Genomic DNA, 13188 nt, shown 5'->3' on the forward strand with positions numbered 1-13188 from the left:
TTTGAATGGAAAGCCAGCTGGGAGACAGGCAAAGAGTGGTTCTTTCTGCTATTTTCTGGACCAGCTTGACTCCTGCAGGAACACTGCTCCACACCCAAACTTCACAGGTCCTCTAACTGGAAATGGGCCTGTCCAGGTAGCCCATACAATGAAGAATTTGCTTGCATTGTGGGAGACCTGGGTTCAACCCCTGGGTCAGGAAGATCCCCCTGGAGAAGAGTATGGCAACACACTCGAGTATTCTTGCCTGGAGAATTCCATGGACAGAGGAGCCTGGCAAGCTACTGTCAATGGAGTTGCAGAGTCAGACGTAATTGAGCAAGTGACACTATGGTCCACTGTGGCCTAACTAGAAAAGTTTCTTAGTTTTATTTATGAAACATCTTGTTTGGTTAATTAGGAATTCCACATCCTATTGAGGTGAATATTCTCTGACCCACCCTGGACAACAAAACAGCCAACCCCATCCAGTGGAGAGCGGAGGAGTGTCTGGGGACAACAGTGTGAGAAATTCCTGTCCTGTCATCACAGGACCAATAGCTCCCCAGCCCTGCGAGCTCTGTCTCATCCCTCACGCGCATCCTGCAGCCCAACACACAGGGCTCCTCACACCCGCTCGCCTCCCAGATGAAGAACTGAGGCCACGGGGCTTGGGCTTCTTCCCAACACCACATGCTAGTGAGGGCCAGGGTTGGCTCAGAGCCCTGGTCTCAATTCCTCTGGAGACCCCACCCTTCCTGCCCACCCCAGGCCATGGCTCGACTTTCTGCCTTCTCACATCTTCCTCTTCTCAGTGCTCCATGATGTCTCTGAGGTGACAGAAAGGAGGCCTGTGTAAGAAAGGGGACAAGGAGAATCAGAAGCACTGTGGGGTTGCTCTGTGATTTGCTGAGAACTGACTCTGCCAGAGGCCAGCATCTCTATCCAGTCCCAGTGTCTCCCACATGAGGGTGATGCCCTGTCCCTGCTGCTGCCACGGGGCTTCCTGCCCAACTGAACCTGCAAGGCTGACCAGCTCCTCACTGAGTGGGGGGATGGAGGACCTGACTGTATGGTCCCAGTGGCCACGGGGATAAGGCCCGTACAGGACCCTCCTCTGATATGGGAGAGAAGGGAACAGAGGCAGACCACTGAGGTTCCAGGTCTCCCCAACAGCAGCGAGGGAGGGGAGCAGCTGGAGGGCCTCTGGTCTGGGGAAACCAGGGCAGGGACACCCAGCACATGGGCAGGAGAGTGAGGCTGAGAAAGGCAGGTCTTGGGCATCATGGTGTTGGAGAAGACACTTAAGAGTCCCTCGGACTGCAAGGAGATCCAACCAGTCCATCCTGAAGGAGATAAGTCCTGGGTGTTCATTGGAAGGACTGATGCTGAAGCTGAAACTCCAGTACTTTGGCCACCTCATGCGAAGAGTTGACTCGTTGGAAAAGACCCTGATGCTGGGAGGGATTGGGGACAGGAGGAGAAGGGGACGGCAAAAATGAGATGGCTGGATGGCATCACCGACTTGATGGGCATGAGTTTGAGTAAACTCCGGGAGTTTGTGATGGACAGGGAGGCCTGGCGTGCTGCGATTCATGGGGTCGCAAAGAGTCGGACACGACTGAGCGACTGAACTGAACTGAACTGGGCATCATGAGGGCTTGTGTGTGCACTACACAAGTGTCTGAGCCATGGCTGACAAAGACCCCCTTGGTGCCACACAAACCCACTGCCAGGGCCCGGGTGGTGCCTGGAGGAGTGGGACCAAAAAAGCCAGCTCCGTCAAGACCCAGGGGGCGAGGAGGGACCCCGAGCATGGAAGGGGCAAGAAAGGCCACCTAGCCAGGCTGCCCGCAGATGCCATGACCTTCTGTTCCCTTTGGAGGAGTCACCAGGGACCCTCACTGACATTCACAGCCTCCAGAGTCATGTCCCAGTCAGAGGAACTGAAGAAAGGCCAGGGGAAGCCCAAGTTGAAGCCTGGAGCTCATCCAGGCCGCCAGTCCTTAGGCAGAAAGGACCCTGGGAGAGCTTCTTCCACACCCTCTTAGCTCTCCCCTTTAAGACACCAGGGACTGGCCCTCACAGAGGGAAAATGACCCTGCTACTGGCAGAACTGGGAGACAGTGTCCTAGGGTCCTTGAATACGGGCCTTTCCAAGGTGCCAGTCTGTTTCCCACATGGTGATTTTCAAGAACAGTGGCCCAGAAGTCCCAGAGAACACGCATCTCCAAACCCACTGCTCTACTGTTTATGTGCAGTGAAGACTGCTGATTCTCACTTGGGTTTCATCCAGTCCTGCACCCAGGCTCTCGTCCTTTTTCAAATACAGTTAGACGGGGGTTTCCTTTGGTCACATCTAGCTCAACAAGTCAGACATGTCCCTGGGAGTGAGTGTGTGTAAAGGAGGGCCCTTGAAAAGCGCCTAACCCATAAGCCAACAAAATCATTTCATGGACCTGCCATCTGGGTAACCGAGAACAGGTCCACAGTGGAGGTTAGGAGAGGGGCGGGGGCGGGGAAGATCAGAGCTGGCCTTGAAGAGGACCAGTGAAGTGCTTGTTTTCAACAGAACAGGCTGTACCTTGAGCCCCCAATCAAGTACTTCAAAGGTTAGTTATCCAAATAGACTCAAGTTGGACGTGGGCAGCCAGGACTGCAGGTAGCAGAAGCCCAAGCACCCCACTGACAAAAGGAAACAGGGCTTTCAAAGCAGCCACCAAGGAGTCTGAATCTGGGCTCTGGGGAGGGGAAAAGCACACGCAGGTGTTCCCAAAGTGAACACTCTAGGGCCACCAGAGTGGTGTTTATGGAAAAATTGGAAACTGAAGACAACAGCATGTGATCTGCAGTGGGATGCCATCTGGGGGTGGGCAGACCTCGGGAGACTGCAAGCTCAGTGGACGCCTGGCTTTGCAGTCCCACACAGCATCCTGCGGATTTTGTGTCTCAGGTGCTTGGGAACAGTCAAGTGGAATATGAGGTCGCTCCCACTGTGCTTGAGCACAGCCCTACTCTGGGGAGAGCTCGACCTGGGGGTCGGTGGGGGCAGGACAACAGGACTCTGACTTTGGGGCCAACTGAGCGGGACTGGCCAACCAGCAGCAGCCAGCTGGAAGACAATAAAGCCAGAAGAGGGGGAAGGATGGAGGGGCCACCAACTCGGGCAAGGCCAATCAGCCCACTATGGATCCCATCTTCTGGAAGGGACAGTCACCAAGGTCCCATCTGACCCCTGGGTTCTCCCTTGGTGTTCGTAGACCCAGGACTTGCCATGGCCTGGCCCTTCAGCAAAGGCCAGCCACAGGTCTGCACATTGTTAGGGCAGTGGAGCCAGGGGCGCATTTGTCAACCCATCCAGGGCCTGGACCCCTGAAACAAGGCACCTGGCAGCAGATGGGAGCCTTTGCAGGCAACCTGAAACAAACTTTTCTGTACTTTCAGACAAGAGACAAGCTGGGGAGCCCACCTCCATCCCCATGCCCCCCTCCCCCACACTGAGCCAGGGCTGCCTCTCCACATCACCTCTGTGACATCATGAAACAATAAGGAAGCTGACCCCCTAATTGGCTGCCTGTCCCATGACTCAGATTCTAGAATCTCCAGGCAGTATTTATGGGGCACCCCGACCCTGGTCTGAGGCCTGTTTGCCCTGAGCATTCACTGCTTGGGTAGATAATGCTCCTGAGCTCGATTGGTTCAATGGCTAGTCAGAGTTCCCATGAGGCACAGGCAGCGCTGCTGGCCCCATCAACTGATGGGGAGCCCTCAGCAGGGGACCCCCGTGATTCCTCCCCAGATCCAAATGTGGATTCAGGGGAGGCTTTGGAAAAGCAGGGTGACCAACCTGAGAGCCCAGATCCAGGCCTCCATGACAATCTGCCCCCACAGGGCCCGAACCCAGAAATGGGCAACGAGGATGAGAACAACGCCAGCTTTGGGCTGTCCTTCCCCAGGAAGCTCTGGAGGATCGTGGAGGATGCGACCTTCACCTCTGTGCACTGGAATGATAAGGGAGACACGGTGGTCATCGAGGCAGATCTCTTCCAGATGGAGGTCCTCCAGCGCAGAGGCGTGGATCAGATCTGCGAGACAGACAGCATAAAGAGCTTCATTCGTGAACTGAACCTGTACGGGTTCAGAAAAATCCACCCTTCAGGTCGCTCTGCAGGAAGAAAGAAGATGATGGTAATGTAGAATGCCCTTCCGGGGAGACTAGACTAGATGAGCTGAGTGCTGATGGGTTTCATTTCCCAGGAGAATGTTGTTCTCATGAGAGAGTGGTTAAGGAAAGAGGAGAACACAGGGTCTGTCGTATCCCGCCACCACCCCCCCTTAGGATCTTCAGTGGTGATGCCAGATCCTGAGGGGCCACTTGATGTCAGGGAGGGTCGGGAACACCTCAAGCAAGGATGGCCCCAGGGGAGCTCTAGGGAGTGACATTCCAGGGCCTCATAACCTGCCAGGAATGAAGAGACCTTGTCTCCATACATAGGCATGACCCGATGGTTGTGGGGAGAGTGTGGCAAGGAAGGGCTCTTCTCCCCTCTCGTGGCTAAAGTGATTCATTTCCTTTCAGATCTATCGCAACTCCAATTTTCAGAGAGACAAGCCTCTCCTCCTGCAGAACATACAGAGGAAAGGCAACCCCAGAACAACTTCTCAGCCTGCCACTGGAACAACAGCGACCCCAAAGAGAAAGAAGCGAGTGATGGCGACCAGACAGTCTCCCCGACTCCACCACAACGAGTTCACCCAAGAGGCTGGCAACAAAGTCCAGAAGGGAATGCCCACTGCTTGCAGAACCCCCAGCCAGTGCTCATTTGTGTTTTCTGACCTTTGGTCTATGGGTAGTGTAGCCAGCCAGGCTGGGGGAAACCATCTCCCCAGTGAGCAGGGTGGCCCCAGTGGAGAAGGCCCATCCAACAGTGCCACATCTGTGCCCCCAGCTACTGCTGGAAGGGACAGCCCAGGGGAACGGCCTGAGAGCCCCCCAGTGTACCCAGATTACGAATCAGTGATGACTTTGTACAACACTTGTTACTCCATCCTGATGGCGGGCCTTTTAGTCATGGCCCCAGATGAGGCCCCTGAGTCAGAGGAGGAGCAGGGAGATTCCTCAGATTGTAAGTGCACCCTCTGTGAGCAGGCCAAGAAAAAGCCCAATCCCTGAGCTGCCAGATCCCTAGGAACACTCAAAAGCACTCTCTTGTAATCAAGAATAGATTTCTGGCTCTAATAAAGCAAAACTCCACTGGAGTAAATAAACAATCAAGTGAGAACTGCAAACCTGTGTTCTTTCTATCTGCCCTTTGTATTCACACATGGCACAGGGTGAGCCAGATGAGGCTGGAAGCCCATGCACCAGACAGGTTTCAGTTCAGTCCCCATGGTCTCTTTTCATCTGAAACAGCAGCATTTCACAGGCTCATCCAAGGATCTGACCCATGAGCTGAGCGCTGAGGTGAACCCAGGGTGGACTGGTCCCTGGGCCTTTCCTGTCACTCAGCAGATGGCCCAGCTGGGCTCCTGACCTTGGGGGTGTCACCTTCCATGAGTCATGCACCCTGCAGCAGAAGGGGCTCTTCCTGGGTATCCCGATGGTGCCACAAGTTTCTGATCAGCAGCTGAGCATCCCAGCTCCTGATCCAGGCCCCCCCCACCAAGAGGCTGACTGGAAAGCAGGGTCACTCCAACCATCAAGCGCCTTGCAAACACATTACCCCAAACCCAAAGACGAGTACAAGGTTTCAACAAGTGAACACCAGCCCTTGTCACTCTGCCCTCACAGCTGTACTTAGGAGCCTGTCTTTGGATGTGAGGCGGCCAGGCACTGCGTCCAACACACACACTTTGACAGCCAAGGGACACTTTACAATAGGACAAGGGTCATGTGCAAGGATAAACCGCGGCCTGTTTCTGGGCCTGCGGGCCTCTGTGCCTGCCAGTGCACAGCCCTGCCCCCAGCCTTACTTTGTCACCCCTGGGACACTGTTCCAACATCAGGGAGATTGGACCAGAACAGAGAGGGAAAAACATTAACCGGTTTCCTAACAACACATTTCTCTCAACCACACAGACCCAGCAGGGCCAAAACGAGTGGCAACGCCATCATTTCATAAAGGTCAAAGTCCCGGAGTCTTTTGCTGAGTCCAGAGCAGCATCCTGTGAGGGGAGTCCCTGCCCCTGGCCCCGCGCCAAGTGGGCACCACAGCGTGGGGCTGATTCAGACAGAATCAGATGGGCAAGTCCAGAGCGTGGCAGTAACTGCATGGTATCAGCACGTGCCGGTCTCTTGGTTGCTTTCCTCTCAAGAGTCCAGTCTGGACAGGCCTCCTGCCAAAAGAGGATCAGGTGCTCAGAGATGTCCACCTGGAAGCTGTCTTTCCCCCCCTCCCCGCCCCCTGGGATGGGCTGCAACAGCCAGTGGGGGTTGGCGAGCAGTCATGTTACTTCTCTTGCAGGTCGGGTAGCAGGCCTTGATTCTCCAGCTCCTCCACCTGGTCAGGATCTAGGTTTTTGGGACACAGCAAAGTGCCCCCAATGACCACGAGACCTGTGTGCAAAGACAGGACACAGAATGAGAACAAGGTCATTCAAAGTTGCACCTGCTTGAGACTAACACCATATCATGGAGGGAACCCGAGGTGAACTGGGTCCTCTGGCTGAGCATTTTGGAGGGGCTCACCTCAGCAAAGAGAACTCGGGGTGAGGCCAAGTGAGGGAGGGTGAGAAATGAAAGGGAGAGGACTGGTGCTCCACGAACCCACCAGGACATAGGCAGCTCTCAGTCTGCCTACTGCAGGCTGCGAGGACAGAGCAGGAGGGCCCCAGCGGGGGCCCACAGACATCAGGTCCCTAAGGGATTTACCAGCAGACAGGTGTTGCTGTGCGGCCTCACCCCTGGGAGTCAGGGGACTTGCTGCAGGCAGTGGGGGTATGGAACCCAGGCTAGGTGCTTTCCTGCCTCTCATGGTCTCTGCCAGGCACACTGACACGTATGGGGACACACACAGAGACAAGTGCCACGTGCAGAGCTGTTTGTGCCTGTGCCTCAGAGCACGAACAGGGACTGAGGCCCAGAGAAGTGGTAGGCACTTCGGGCCACCATCTCCCAGCCAAAGGACCCTCACCACTCCTCTGAAGAAACCTCAGCCCCACCTACCCCACCAACTGGTTCAATAGAAAACAAACAAGCACAACCCAGCTGGGGTCTAGGGCAGCATCACGGCCGTATAGGCAGCGCGGGGCAGGGTGTCACTTGCCCACGATCACTCCACAGCTGAACTTGTCCCTGTCCTGCAGCAAGGCCTGGGTCTGGGCGGGGCTCATCCCAAGCCTCTGCTCCAGCATCTCCCACCAGGCCGAGTCTTCAGAGTCCCAGTGTGCGATGTGGATGGCCAGGGCACTGTGGCAGTGGCCACATAGCACGGGCCACCACCACGTTTCCAGGGTCTTGACACCATTTAAGACAATACCCACATAAGGCTTTCCAAAGGACAGACAGCCAAACTTCATCCCCCAGGACTCCCAGGGCCTCATGTGTGGTTGCAGAAACAGAACCACAAAGGCCGAAAGCCTGACACAATGATCTCCAAGTTCACAGTCCTGGTCTGGACCTCAGCCCCACATGCCTAAGCATCCTCCAAGCCTGCTGACACAGAATGCGGAGGGTCAGAGAGGGCTGACTCCTTCCATCCATCTCCACGTGGTCCACTGATAGGGGGTTGCTGATCAAGAGGACCCATTAATCACATGAAGTCCATGGCCTGGTGGGTTCCTGGACCACCAGCCCTCTCCCTTTCACTTTGCTCCCTCCCTCACTTGTCCTTGCCCTGAATTCTGCCATAAGGGTGGTATCATCTGCATATCTGAGGTTATTGATATTTCTCCAAGCAATCTTGATTACATCTCATGCATCACCCAGCCCAGCATTTCACATGATGTACTTTGCATGTAAGTTAAATAAGCCGGGTGACAACATACAGCTTTGATATACTCCTTTTCCAAATTTGAACCAGTCCGTTGTCCCATGTTGAGGTCTAACTGTTGCTTCTTGACCTGCATACATGCTTCTTGGGAGGCAAGGAAGGTGGTCTGGTATTGCCATCTCTTTAAGAATGTTCCACAGTTTGTTGTGATCCACATAAACAAAGGGTTTATAACATGGCAAAAGTAAATGTTTTTTTCTGGAATTGTCTTGCTTTTTCTATGATCCAACAGATGTTGGCCATTTGAACTCTGGTTCTTCTGCTTTTTCTGAGTCCAGTTTTTACATCTGGAAGTCCTTGGTTCACATGCTGTTGAAGCCTAGCTTGAAGGATTTTGAACATTTTGAGCATTACCTTGCTAGCACATGAAATGAGCACAATTGTGCAGTAGTTTGAACACTCTTTGGCATTGCCCTTCTTTGGGATTGGGATGAAAACTGACCTTTTCCAGTCCTGTAGCCACTGCTGAGTTTTCCAAATTTGCTGGCTTTGCAGCACTTTAACAGCAGCATCTTTTAAGATTTAAATAACTCAGCTGGAACTCTATCACCTCCACTAGCTTTGTTTGTAGTGATGATTCCTAAGGCCCACTTGACTTTGAATTCCAGGATGTCTGGCTCTAGGTGAGTGATCACACCGTCATGATTATCTGGGTCATGAAGACCTTTTTTGTATAAGTCTTCTGTGTATTCTTGCCACCTCTTCTTAATCTCTTCTACTTCTGTTAGGTCCTTACCATTTCTGCATTTCATGTTTTAATACAATAGAGCTAGGATTTACTGAAGGGCAAGGCTGATTTTATTGCAGGTGATCCTCACATCTTGAACTGAGATACCAAGGAACTCATGAAAGGTCTCTTCCAAATAAAGACAGCAGTTAAAGTTCCACCTATTCATTTTTTGCTTGTAATTGTTTGCTTGAGCCTGGTAAAAACACTGCTTTCGTTCTTAACAGAAATTTTACAAATCTAAGTGATGAATATGCTCATTACTCTCTGTCATAGGCTGAATTGTGTGCCCCCCTCCAACTTAGCATGTTGAGGCTCTAACCCCAGCACTTCAGGATGTGCTTCTGTTTGAAGATAGGGAGTTTAAAAAGGTAATTAACATTGAATGAGGTCATATGAGTGGGCCCTAATTCTTCTGACTGTGGTTCTTATAAGAAGAGGAAGTTTGGAGAAATAAAGGGACACAGGGTTCGGCATGTACAGAGAAGTTACCATCTGAAGATTCAGGATGGAGACCACCATCTACAAGCTAAGGAGAGAGGCTTCAGGAGAAACCTGACCTGCTGACACCTTAATCTTGGACTTCCAGCCCTCAAAACTGTCAGAAAATGAATTTCTTGGGGCTTTCCTGGTAGCTCAGTAGAACAGAACCTGCCTGCTGATGCAGAAGACACAGGTTCGATCCCTGATCTGAGAAGATCCCACATACTGAGAAGCAACTACCCCATGCACCACAACTGTTGAGTCTGTGCTCTAGAACCCGTGGGCTGAAACAGTTGTAGGCTGTGTGCCCTAGAACCCATGCTCTGCAACAAGAGAAGCCACCACATGAGAAGCTTGTGCACTACAGCTAGAGAGTAACTGCCACTTGCCACAACTAAAGAAAAGACTGTGCAGCAATAAAGACCCAGCACAGTCAAAATAAATTTAAAAAATTTTTAACAACAGAATTTCTGTTGTGCATGCTACCCAGTCTGTGACACTTTGTTCTGGGCAGCCCTAGCAAACTAATACCTGCTTCTTCTTTTGTACCTTTGCCTGTTGCTAGTGATGGAACTCCAGGAAAATTGGATCTGCTTGAAGGAAATGGGAGAAAAATATCTTTTGGGAGAAACAACATGTTTGCCTAAAAACTCTGTCTCCTGGCCTAATATTTTGGAGACCTCCTGAGGAAGACTTGTGCAGCAGATCCTGCTCGCGTCCCCTCTGCCTTGTGGCTGCAGCATACGCCAGCCAGACACTACACTGCCAGCATCTCGTCAGTGGCTCAGAAGTTTTTTTCCTCGTGCCTGAAACCTACTTTGTCAGTGCTCAGGGCAGACTGAAAATGTCAGGGAATTGATGCTTTATGACCCATAGGAACTGGAGTATAAACACCCCAGGTCCTTCATCCTCAAACATGATAACTCAGATAACTCTCCATAGGCTTACAGAGTTTTCCTGCAGGATTAAGCTCCCTTAATCTTTCTTGAAATGCACCTTTTCTTGGCTCCCTTCCTATCTCTATGGAAGCTCTCCATGCTTCCTCTGCAAAGCACATCTCCAAAGGAAACTACTTGCTCTAGAATTCTTATTTTCGGGTGTGATTCTGGGGGACCCAGAACTAGGTCCACCTGCCTTCTGTGTGTGCATATGAAACATCCATATTTAAAGATGCTGCTGTGGTTTCTAATTTAACAAAAGGATATACTGCATTGGGGCTTTCCTGGTGGTTCGACAGTAAAGAATCTGACTGTCAATATAGGAGACTCTGTTAAGTCCTTAGGTCAGAAAGATCCTCTGAAAAAGGAAATAGCAACCCACTCCAGTATTCTTGCCTGGAGAATTCCATGGACACAGGAGCCTGCTGGGCTACAGTCCATGGGGTCACAAAAATCAGACATGACTTAGTGACTTAACAACAATATTGCATCTAATTCTTTCTGTGGTAAGGTGGTAAGTGGTTCAGTGGCTGGTGAATCCTGGAGCCTCTCTTTGCAGGAAAGAGTGTTCTAAAGTCCTGCCTTGTGGAAATGCCTTTGTGTCAAATCCACTATGCTGCATTTTTTTCTTCTATAAACACCAAAGCCCAATCTTTTCAGTAGTTATTGGCTTTTTTTGGGAAAACTTTTGAAATGGAAGGATAATTGCTTTACAGAATTTTGCAGTTTTCTGTCATACATCAACAAAAATCAGCCATAGGTACACCCATGTCCCTTTCCTCTAGACCTCCCTCCAGTCTCCCTCCTCATCCTACTCTTCAGTCTGTCTCAGAGCCCCTGTTTGGGTTCCCTGAGTCATACAGAAAATTCCCATTGGCTATCTATTTTACATATGGTCTTGTAAATTTCTATGCTACTCTCTCCATACATCTCACCTTCTCCCTCCTTTCCTCCCCCCATGTCCTTTTTGGCTTTGCTTAGCCTGCACTCTTTTATCACATCTCTGTGATGGGTAGGTGTGTTTGCATCAGGGTGTAGTGGTTTTAATAATAACTTGTCTTGTGCCTGAGCTGCATGTTTCCTTATGGGGCTGGTCTAATATCTGCTGTGAAGTTTTCATGGTCCATGGGGGTGCAGCTGGGGAAGTTGCTTCTATATAGGAGTCCAAGCGACTATGAGAGAAACAGACTTCTGAGGAACAGTGCAAGCTGCCCTGGGTGTGCAGTAAAGCTTCTGCTAAGCCCAACCCACCCCAAACCCTTTCTCGTTGCTCTCAGGCTGGTGTTGAGCATGTCAGAGGTTGAGGTCCTCTCAGTGACTACTCAGAACAATGCTAAGTGTGTTCCACATTGAGTAATGTTCAACCTTCTAGGCTCCCTCACTCCCCTGAAAACTGTTTACAGCCAGGCCCATGGTTCTCGAATGAGGAATCCTGGGACAAGCCCATGGATGAATGTGTTAGCCAGGCCTCACTTGACCGAGCATGCAACCTCTGCAGCTAGTTTCCTGACAGGATCATTTGTCTTTGCCCCAAGAGGAAAGATTTTGTCCCAGAAGCTATTTCTCTATTGCATCTTTTATGAATCTTTTGCTATTAGCACACTGATCCTAAGAAGTATTGCTGGCTTAAGGGATTTATGTGAGTGAGCCAGGGTCTACCACCATAGTGTTTAATCACCTTCATTGCCCTGTGATCTTCAGCTCACAGCTGAAGGCTAGAACCACAGGTTTAAAGGGTCATGGGCATCTCATTCCACGCATCCCTGCCAACTTATTTACCTTTTTCTCATTGACTGGTAAAAAGTAAATAGTAAAAGTGCATATTAACGTCTACAGTTTAGGACTCAGTGAGCTAAAATGGACTGGAATGGGTGAATTTAACTCAGATGACCATTACATCTACTATTGTGGGCAAGAATCCCTTGGAAGAAATGGAGTAGCTATCATAGTCAACAAAAGAGTCCAAAATGCAGTAATTGGATGCAATCTAAAAAAACAACAGAATTATCTCTGTTCTTTTCCAAGGCAAACCATTCAATGTCACAGTAATCTAAGTCTATGCCCCGGCCAGTAAGGCTGAAGAAGCTGAAGTTGAACGGTTCTATGAAGACCTACAAGACCTTCTAGAACTTACACCCCCAAAATATGTCCTTTTTATTATAGGGGACTGGAATGCAAAAGCAGGAAGTCAAGAAATACATGTAGTAATAGGCAAATTGGACCTTGATGTACAGAATGAAGCAGGACAAAAGCTAATAGAGTTTTGCCAAGAGAACACACTGGTCATAGCAAACACCTTCGTCCAACAGCACAAGAAAAGACTCTACACATGGACATCACCAAGATGGTCAACACCGAAATCAGATTGATTATATTCTTTGAAGCCAAAGATGGAGAAGCTCTATACAGTCAGCACAAAACAAGACAGGGAGCTGACTTTGGCTCAGATCATGAATTCTTTATTGCCAAATTCAGACTTAAATTGAAGAAAGTAGGGAAAACCACTGCACCATTCAGGTATGACCTAAATCAAATCCCTAGCGATTATACTGTGGAAGTGAGAAATAGTTCAAGGGATTAGATCTGATAGACAAAGTGCCTGATGAACTATGGACGGAGGTTTGTGATGCTGTACAGGAGACAGGGATCAAGAACATCCCCAAGAAACAGAAATGTTAAAAAGCAAAATGGCTGTTTGAGGAGGCCTTGCAAATCACCCTGAAAAGAAGAGAAGTGAAAAGCAAAGGAGAAGAGTTCCAAAGAATAGCAAGGAGACATAAGAAAGTCTTCCTCAGTGATCAGTTCAAAGAAATAGAGGAAAATAATAGAACGGGAAAACCTAGATATCTCTTCAAGAAAATTAGAGATACCAAGGGACTGTTTCATGCAAAGAATGGCTCAATAAAGGACAGAAATGGTATGGACCTAAAAGAAGCAGAATATGTTAGGAAGAGGTGGCAAGAATACACAGAAGAACGGTATAAAAAAGATCTTCATGACCCAGATAATCACGATGGTGTTATCACTCACCTAGAAACAGATATCCTGGAATGTGAAGTCAAGTAGGCCT

The 13188-nt window shown here is 50.2% G+C and overlaps 2 protein-coding genes across 2 annotated transcripts; one reads left to right on the forward strand and one right to left on the reverse strand.

Annotated features, from left to right (window-relative positions):
- Positions 1 to 755: 755 nt before the first annotated feature.
- Positions 756 to 7497, reverse strand: LOC122435234 (EOLA-like protein). Its single transcript, XM_043459261.1, has 4 exons — positions 7245 to 7497; positions 6433 to 6535; positions 3827 to 3980; positions 756 to 830 (listed from the first exon to the last, which is right to left on the reverse strand). Exons 1-3 carry the CDS (start codon positions 7495 to 7497, stop codon positions 3968 to 3970), a joined length of 369 nt encoding a protein of 122 aa, XP_043315196.1. The 3' UTR covers positions 756 to 830; positions 3827 to 3967.
- On the forward strand, positions 3682 to 5152 carry LOC122435233 (heat shock transcription factor, X-linked member 3-like). The gene is made up of 2 exons (XM_043459260.1): positions 3682 to 4167; positions 4559 to 5152. The coding sequence occupies exons 1-2, from the start codon at positions 3682 to 3684 to the stop codon at positions 5150 to 5152; spliced, it is 1080 nt and encodes a 359-aa protein (XP_043315195.1).
- Positions 7498 to 13188: the final 5691 nt, after the last annotated feature.

Source organism: Cervus canadensis, chromosome X, assembly GCF_019320065.1.
Source record: "Cervus canadensis isolate Bull #8, Minnesota chromosome X, ASM1932006v1, whole genome shotgun sequence".
NCBI classification, from domain to species: domain Eukaryota; kingdom Metazoa; phylum Chordata; class Mammalia; order Artiodactyla; family Cervidae; genus Cervus; species Cervus canadensis.

Bases quoted from the DNA above. Each gene is read 5' to 3' on its own strand.
- LOC122435233 (XM_043459260.1), top strand. From the start codon at position 3,682: ATGGCTAGTCAGAGTTCCCATGAGGCACAGGCAGCGCTGCTGGCCCCA. The intron at 4,168-4,558 runs GTAATGTAGAAT...ATTTCCTTTCAG, and splicing joins CAGGAAGAAAGAAGATGATG to ATCTATCGCAACTCCAATTT.
- LOC122435234 (XM_043459261.1), bottom strand. From the start codon at position 7,497: ATGAAGTTTGGCTGTCTGTCCTTTGGAAAGCCTTATGTGGGTATTGTC. The intron at 6,536-7,244 runs GCAAGTGACACC...CTTTGCACACAG, and splicing joins CAGCTGTGGAGTGATCGTGG to GTCTCGTGGTCATTGGGGGC.